Raw genomic sequence first — 9,164 nt, 5'->3', positions numbered from 1 at the left:
ATGAGGAACGCCATGAGATGAGGTTGAAATCTGAGATAAAGGCTGGTAAGTGGACATTGAGTTTTTTTTATTTGTGTGTCAAAACAAAAGCTTTTGGGTCCTCTTTACCTAGACAGTTAGTAAAATCACCACCACTATTTTTGGCCATATACATTACAGGTATATTCCTTTACACTCAGTACATCATTGAATAGTGACTTGTAAATGAAAAAGAAGCTAATTAAATTAAAACAAAACAAAAATTACAAAACTCCATAAATGTATTTATTCAACTTTATAATGGCCTTTTCTGTTCTCTCCACACATTATGTAGGATACTAGTAGTTTTTGTTGTCGTCTTCACACTTTGAAGATTTTTAGACTTAATATCAGCCTTAAAAATCCAAACATGTGAAATAGTTATTAATAATCATAGAATGGAACCCCTTTTGGTGACATGTAACTCCCACATTCCCATAAATGCTAACAGTGGATATGACAGTGGTGCCCTCAATATATGCTGCAGCCCTGTAGTAACAGTTAGTAGGAGTAACAGTTTTCAATTTTCCTGCATTTTGAAAGTTTTATCATGGATTTGCAGTATTGAGGAAACCAGCAAAATAATTTCACTATTTGGACAATTCCTTGGCCTGCTGTCAGTGCTGCAACAACACTGTGTGGTAACTCCAGCAAACTCTAAACTAAACCAGAACACAATCCAACTCCGTGTTCCTTTAGAAACAATGAAAGCTTTATTTACAATTTCAAAGGTCATTTAATGTTAACAAATATATATATTTGCATATATTTGCAAAGTAAACAGTGTTTATGTTACAACAATCGTTCAGGTTACAGTAACCGTGGGTCAGATAGGATAGACAGTATATTTACACCCATAAAAGAATTGTACAAGTCTCCAGTGCACTTGGCGCACTCACAACACATTATAAATATTCTTAAACATTTCAAAAGATGAAATGGGAAATCTAGTCTGACTAGATTCATTTGATAATCAAATGTCTACCTTTATAATTCAGTTAATCAGATCAAACTCTATTAAAGGTGAATTTGCTTTATCTCCCTGTGAAGAAAACGGACCTCAGACCAGCAGATAGAAAGCAATTCTGCCCTGAACCAAACAGCTTCTTGTTGATTTAGTTTATCTACAGACTACAGAAAAAGTCTAAGCTGTTTGGTCCATACCTATAAAGCAATGCATAAGACCAAGTACTGCATAGTTACAGAAGGGAACTTGACTTCCTCCCACACACAATCAATTCAAGAGGACAATCCTAGAGGGTTTGTAATACAGCCTTGCAGAAAGTCTTTCTAAAGTACTTATCATGTCAACATTACAGTTACATATGCCTATAGACCAGACATACAAGTCATACAGCATGGAGAGGTTGGTGTCAAATGTTTTTGGTCTTTTTCTACATTATATAATTTACAGTTTGAATGTACACTTAGCATCTTTAAAACATTTACAGTAGGAAAAAAAAAAAAAAAGACTCCGTTTAAGGTCACTTTAGATCCAGTCAGTGAAGATTAAGAAGCGGTCACACATGCTATGAGTTTGTACAGTTTCTTGGATCAAAGCAGCACAGACAGTGAAGGCTAAAATAAGCCCTTGGATACAGTCCTACGTGCTCAGTCTCATCAGCTCTATGACTCGCACTGTGTGCGTTTGTGTCAACAATCTAGTTCCTGATACAGTTCATTAATAAAATGACTCAACTGTGTCTATATGCACAGATGGTGGGGTGATGTAGACAAGCAGGTAACATTTAGAGTGAGTCAGCGATTCTGTTACCTCATAGGACACATTTCCTCAGGCAAATGAGAAACATCTGAAAAATGAGGTTTAAAAAAAACCCTTCCTCAATTATGCTTCAATACAGAAAGATTGATAAGGCAGAAAATGAAGTATTGGCCAAACTGGTTAGAAGGAAGAGCAGCCGTTTAAGGATCATTTAGAAAACCGTGGAAAGAGACATTCAAAGAAAATAGGTCCAAAGGATGTTGAGACATGAACAAAGTTTGTTATAAATCTACAACTTAACTTAAAGAGGCACTTAAACTGCATGTTAAGAAGACTACCCACTGTTGTCTCACTACAGCCACAGGCTACATTCTGACGGCTGGTTTGAACTTGCCGATTGCTGTGAATCCAAATTATTCACAACAGCAAGAGAAGCATATAATCATGCTGCTACACGATTCTGATGTTTTTTGGGCAAATGTTCAGCTGGCAACCTTTACCAGGACAACTTATGAAAAAACCAAACAACCACAGGTGTTGTCTCTCAGGTCATAGACGGTAAATGGACTGTAGGATAAGTAAGGCTCAAATCCAGCATTTAGGTTCTGTCCTATGATGGGATTCAAAATATATCAAGTCAGGCCTACTGCCAGTCTTTTGCATCCCACTTGCATGCTATATACTCATTCTGTGGTTGGTGTGTGTGTGTGTGTGTGTGTGTGTGTGTGTGTGTGTGTGTGTGTGTGTGTGTTTACAAGCATTTTGTTAGCTGGTTGTATGAGATGTTTTCAAACTATTAACATTAATAAACAGTGTATACAGTATGTAGTACGAAAGTGGGACACAGTGATTGTGTTAACCAGCTGCACAGTTGTGGCCACAATAAAAGTCATACAGAACACTTTAAATTAATCATATATACTACAACGTTTAAATATTAAAACAGTTTTCTCCCCCATGTTCTTTTTCTGGTTTAATAGTATTCTTTCAACCTCCTACATAATATATTGCTGTGTTCACATTCCCATTTCTGTTTGTGCTTTTTTTTTTACAATTTCATTAGATGTAAAAATCTGTTCTCTATATATGTTGACAAGATCATTTACAATTCAAAATGTTCCTTACTCCTGTAATCAACCATTTTCACGCAATAAATAATATAATTATGGAGACAAAATGTTTCATACAATATCTGATCTCAGCGATGCTCCAATACAGCACAGCCTGACAATATTTAAATCGGTGACAAATTTCTATTGTTTTATCGCTCCACCAGCACATTGGATTTAAAATTCAACAATGATTATAAAGTTAAAGTGCTGACTAGCATCTAGCACCTTTTTTTTTTTTTTTTGCATACATATTACCCCAATTTAAAGCCAATGCATGAGGACAAAGCAAACAAGGATTTTTTAGGGCCAAACAGTGACTGGCTGAGTCGGTCACCTGACAGATTTAGCATGTGTTGTACTTGCTATTGACCAGACTTCAGGCAAAAAGTCTCAGAAACAAGCAAGAAGTGAGGATAGTTGCAATGTTTGTGGGTCAAAGACTTCTGCCAGTTTTAAAATTTAAGGCAGGCTTAAAGACCTATTAACTAAGGGTGGATGATCACTAATCACCCAGTATGGATGTAAAACCCCTCAAATTACAGCTAAAAGTTTAACCTCATAGTCATTGTTTAATTTCAATGAACTGGATTACCAAACCAACACACTGTATAGTCTTCTGCTACTACGGTCTTCTTTTACAATTTTTTAATCCATATATATATATATATATATATATATATATATATATATATATATATATATATATATATTTACTTTAAGATTCAATACAAAATATAACAACCTATTTTAGTTCCAGGTGGATTTTATATCACAGTCCGCTATGGATCGATCAATTTAGCAGCATTAATGCACAATCCATCCTATCAAAACATCTACACATTCTCCAACTGGTATTTACAAAAAGGACCAGACCGGGAGGTGAGATCTGAGACTCGGTGGTGTTAAGGTTTAAAAAGGCTGGATTGCTCAAGGAGGCGTTTTATGTTTAGAACAAATTATATAACCACTAGCTGATGCAAAATCCAGCAAATTAATGTCACGGAAATAATAGGAGTTGTTTAGCTGAGAGGTAATGCTGGGACTGAAGGCATCTGAGGGTTGCTGTTGGCACATCCGCTGGTCGGCTGTAGTTTACGGGGGTGGGGAAAGACTGGGATTGAGCTAGAAGTTGTAGTTTAAAAATCTAAGCAGAAAAGCTGTCAGGAGAGGGCGCTTTCTCTTTTGGCCCTCTTATCATAGATTAGCGTCAGCACATTTGCAGTGTCCTTCAGCAAAGCATCAAAGATGCTGTCTGCCAGCTGCATCTTGACAAACAGCTCGTCCTCATCGTAGTTGACCCACTGGGCTTCCTCCTCATGGAGTTCCTGAACCTGACGGACAAACAAACAGTGTCAACTACTGAAGCACAGTGACTAACATTGTACTGCAGTGAGTAAACTGAAAAAATGTCTACAGTTATTTTAGCCAGATAAACTTCTACATACGGTAAACTGACAAAGTATTAAAGCAGGGGTGGGGAACCTTTTTCCTATCAAGGGCCATTGAAATGTTTGTAACATCCTTGTGAGGGCCACACTAAAAGGTGTTGGGCGATATGAACCAAAAGTCCTATCTCTGTATATCTCAGTCTGTGATCAAAATAAAATGCAAAGACAGGGTTTCCTTAAAATAAAATATCCTAAAATAATATTTAAAACAAATAGCCTATATTAAATAAACAAAAGGCCTTCTCTGAGAAAGTCCCTTCAGCTGTTTTCAACAACAGTAACAGAGAGAGAGAGAGAGAGAGAGAGAGAGAGAGAGAGAGAGAGAGAGAGAGAGAGAGAGAGAGAGAGAGAGAGACTCATAGACAAGAGAGTGAACGTGCGATGGACTCAAGCTTAAGATACAAAAACTTTCTCTGACCATAAAGCCAACTGTGTTACTGTACAGTTTTCTGGTTTATCAGTGAAGTGTCTGACCTACACTGCAGAGTGGATTCTCTACTCACAAAGTGACGGCTGATTCCGAAAGAAAAAATGACATTTGTTTGTATTTAACTTGTAAAAACTATACAAGCAATACATGATAGTGATCTTGTATTGCTTGAACAAGTGGGTTACAAATGCCGTCTGTGTATTAAGTGTTCTGTCCTGGTGATAGAAAAATCCTGGCTGCCCTTTCAAATCATATGTACAAGAAAAGCAAACGTTTAATTTTGAGACCTACCAGAATGTGATCGACTCTGTCTCGCTTCTTTTTTCCAAATTTCAGCATCTTCTGCCAGTCAGTCTTCTGGCTATGATCTTTTGTCAGACCGTACAGTTTCAGTACTTCTGCTGAGATGAATTCCTGGGACACAATGTAAAAACATAACATATAACAATAAATACAATGTAATCAGATGTGTAAAAGGCATGCACTGAATTTGTAAAACTGTAAAAGGACTTTATTACTGCACTTTATAAAATGTGTTGTAAATGAACAAAGCCAAATTGTAAAGTGGGAAGATAAGAAACAAACCAACTATACTCTGAGTAATCTAGCTGCCTTTAAGGCAATTACAACGTTTCAGACACAAATGTACAGTAGTGTCTTTCTTTTGGTGGTGGTTGCACTTCAGTACTGTACCTGGATTTTGGTGAGGTCTCCTGGTGTCTTGACTCTGTGGAAAAAGGAGGACTTGACTCGACGCGGTTTGACCCACTGAGGCTGATCTGCGTTAGGGTCCTCAGCATAGATCTCCTGAAGCATCTCCCACGTCAGGTCATACACAGCCTGGGGAGTGAAAGACAGTAATGAGATACGAGTGCGTAAATATGCAACATTAACTAAAGCTGATCTTAAAACTGCAGTAGTTTCTCAGGTTGAGTAACCCTATTCTAGGTGAAGATAAGAGAGATAGTATGTCAAAATGTCAGAAATATTTACTGCTCAACAGCTTGAGTATTTGCATTCAAAGCATAGCTTCTGACCCACTGAGGGAATATCTTTCTCAGTGGCAAAGGGAGATATTGTAGTTGTAAGACAAAGGCAACTAAAAAAGCAAAAGTAGTCTTGAAAACATCAAGATGCTAATCAAAGAGGAATCTGCTGAATAATAGAATTTTATCTGGCTTGTTACCTCACTGAACTCACTCAGAGTAAGTGCTGTCTTTGAGATTAAACTGCAAATCCAGCTGCTGTTGGCTTAGTGTTACTGAAGACAGTTGTGTGCTAATTTTAACTTGTATGATGAGTGGGGAATGAAAAGGAAGTCGTGAAGAAGGATGTTCATCTTACTTCTCTTACAGATTGTGGTATTATACACATGCATTGCATTTTTTTTTTTCAGTGGGCTATCTGTATGTTTTTTTGTTGTTATATTTGAAACTACTTGAAAAGTTCTTCTTTTCACCTTTCGGTAGCTGCGGACGCAGAGGGCCTCCTGGTCCTGGCTCATGGCCTCTATACCCAGATACTCTTGTGAAGGTTTGGGGTTTGGCAGTTGTGCAAGGATCAGTGCTCCCTCCTTCCCCAGACAACAGCTCTCCCAGATCTCCTTAGTGGCAGCATGGACCATCTTCTCAACCTCTGTGGATGAGTGGGGCACCACCATGGCAGGCTGCTCGGGTAGTTTTGGAGGCAGGGGGAGAGGTAGCTCCGGTCTAGGTGGAGTCTTAACCTGCTGTTCCCCACCTGATGATAAGCCAGACCTCCCCAGCCTCGCCTCCTCCTCTTCCTCTCTCTGTTTGAGTCTCTGCTGTTCTCTACGGGAGCTAAGGCCAAAGTCCTCATCAAACCAGTCCTGATCTTGACCCAGCTCATCTAGCAGTTCACGGCTAAGTTCCAGCTCTGCTAGTCGTTTGGCGAGCTCCTCCTGACCGCTGGCCCCCAACACCGGACTCTCCTGTTGTGAAAGAAATACAAGAAAAAGTCAATTTCATGCTCACTTCCAGTTAAAGATTAGAACCTTCCATAAATATGAATATTAAGTGCACCATGACATAACAAGTCCCATTATAAAGCATGGTTTTACACTTTTGATCTAGTCTTAAAAGGTTTTTCTTTCTTAGTGATCATTCAGACACAAATGGTTTTCAGCAAAGAGCACCAAATTCAATAATGTCTGTCAACATAAAGGTGGACTTTGGCTGAGCACATACCGAAAACAAGGGTTCACCAGGTCAAATCAACAAGTACTGTTTGTCAGTAACTTTGGAGAGTCATTGTTGCCGTTTCCACAGCACTTTTACATGTTGTCAGTGAGGTTTTTGCTCACTGACTGTGACATTTTGATTCATGTGTCTTATATTAATCAGAAAATACATAGAAAGAGAATATTATTTTATTAGTTAAAATATTATGATGAATTAATTTTTTTAATGTTTGTATTAACAGGTTACTAAAGAATCAGAAATATACACTCACCGGTCGGTTACACAGCTCTGGAGAAGACAGCTCCTCTTTTTCCGCAGGTAGGAAGAAGGGTAGACCATCTTTTTGTTGCACTGAAGACAACCATTCTTCTTGTTCAACATTTTCACTAAACAGGTATCCATTCATCTGGTTGGCAGCTTCTATCTTCTGCTCTTTAGCCTTTTTAATTTCAGCAAACTGTGTCAAAGTGTCTTTTACAAAGTTGTTGAGGAGCTTGTCTGCAAATGTGTCCATTAAGTCTCTGTCCTTCGGTTCTCCCTTATCATCCCTGATATCAGTGGAAAGATCAGCAGGACTAAACTGGTGTGAGTCTACCTCTTCTCTCTCAACAAGGGCAGTAATCTCCTTCCGACTCTGCTTCCCCTGTTCAATCTTGTCCATGTCGGAGATGAGGAGGGTGGTTGGTGAATCTTCGAAATCCAACATTATGTCCCTAGTGTTGCCATTAGAAATGGGATGCTTAGATTCGTTGTGATGCTGTAAATTGAAGTGGGATCCAATCTTGTGAACAGACTCTTCTGTTACCTTTTTATCTCCAGACTCACAGACCTTATTGGAAGTTTGATCATTTTCACTCTTCAGATTTCCTTGCTTTTGGGATTTGTTCTCATCTGTTTTACATTTTTCCCCATCTTTATCGGACAGACCATCACAGAATGAGTCCTCATCCTCCGTGGTGTCTGTGTAGATCTCAAACTTGTCTGGCAGGTGTGTGATCTTGTCTGGAGGAGCAAAGATACCGTGGCTCTCATCACACTTGAAGTATACTACCCCATCATAAGTGCCGTTGTTGCTCCCCTCAGACTTATCCAACTCCACACCAGCCCAGAAACCATTAGCAAAGCTTGTTGGACCTTTAAATCTCAGAGTGCCAGGCTGAACACTACCAACGAGAACCCGATCTCCGATGTTAAAACTTGGCATTTCATCTATAACAGGAGAGAGAGGGGTATGCAAAGGAGAGATTGGTGGTGAGTGGCTGGAATGAACAATATCCTTGCTGTCATGTTTGGAGTCTTCTGTGTGGTTACGAAGATCAAGCAGTCTCCCAGATTGGCAGCTAACTCCACTAGTCCCTGAATGGTGACTCAGTTCTTCAGATATTTCCTCGTCTACCTCTTCATCCTGGCTGTCATACGGTGTGGCTCTGCTAGGGGAGTCCTTTTTCAAACCCTTGATCTCGGTAGGGGCAACTGAGATTTGAGAGGTAGGCTTGGAACTAGGACGCTCCTCCCTGGGGGAAGAATCTGCTGAAGACTCAAAGTCCTCATGATAACCATCTGCTATGGGAGAAGAGATCTCAACATCCTTTATTGGCACCCCCTTCTTTGAAGAGAAGGCCATCAAGTCAGGAAAGCAGGAATGCTCACTGGACGCAGAGCTATAGCTTAAAGGAGGTGACGTTTTGAGGTCCATTGCAACTGAATGTGACTTACTAGAGGAAATAAGATTAGATTTTTCAGCTTCCTCAGCTTCAGATATTTCCCTTTTCTTTATTTCTGTATCTTGTTCTAGGCTAACAGATGGTGAATATCGATGTTCTTCACTCATGGAAGAAGAAACATGGTTAGATGCAGACAGCTTCTCTTGGGATTCAAGTCTGTCTTCTTTGTCTAGTTTGAGAAGACGTTCAGAATGTTGATCCTCAAATGTGGAGCTTACTTCCACCTCCAGCTCTTCCTGAAGGTCAGATCTTTGATAAGACACAATGTTCTCATCCCCAGACTTAACTATCTGTGCATGGGCTTCCTTAGAGGAAGGTCTTAAAAGACCCCCTCTGGCCAGGCTGCTCCTCGGTCCTGAGGGCGGACACTCTGGGCTGTCATATACTGGGGATGTTGTGACTGTTGGTGCGTCGTCTATATCAGACAATTCTTCAGGCACTGAGGTGGATCTACTAAGATCAGGTTGAGGAAGGGCATCTGTCATAATAGGAAAGGGTCACATTATTA

General features: G+C 39.5%; 1 protein-coding gene across 1 annotated transcript in view; it reads right to left on the bottom strand.

Annotated features, from left to right (window-relative positions):
- Positions 1 to 3,587: 3,587 nt before the first annotated feature.
- Positions 3,588 to 9,164, bottom strand: part of cep350 (centrosomal protein 350) — a 35,837-nt gene continuing 30,260 nt past the window's right edge. Inside the window, exons 33-37 of the mRNA XM_028587078.1 lie at positions 7,204 to 9,134; positions 6,191 to 6,682; positions 5,425 to 5,571; positions 5,023 to 5,145; positions 3,588 to 4,184 (exon numbers count right to left, since the gene is read on the bottom strand). Coding sequence (XP_028442879.1) covers positions 4,014 to 4,184; positions 5,023 to 5,145; positions 5,425 to 5,571; positions 6,191 to 6,682; positions 7,204 to 9,134 — 2,864 coding nt within the window. The 3' untranslated portion in view covers positions 3,588 to 4,013. The remainder of the gene's footprint in view (positions 4,185 to 5,022; positions 5,146 to 5,424; positions 5,572 to 6,190; positions 6,683 to 7,203; positions 9,135 to 9,164) is intronic.

Source organism: Perca flavescens, chromosome 9, assembly GCF_004354835.1.
Source record: "Perca flavescens isolate YP-PL-M2 chromosome 9, PFLA_1.0, whole genome shotgun sequence".
NCBI lineage: Eukaryota > Metazoa > Chordata > Actinopteri > Perciformes > Percidae > Perca > Perca flavescens.
This window is presented reverse-complemented; position numbering and strand designations above follow the sequence as displayed.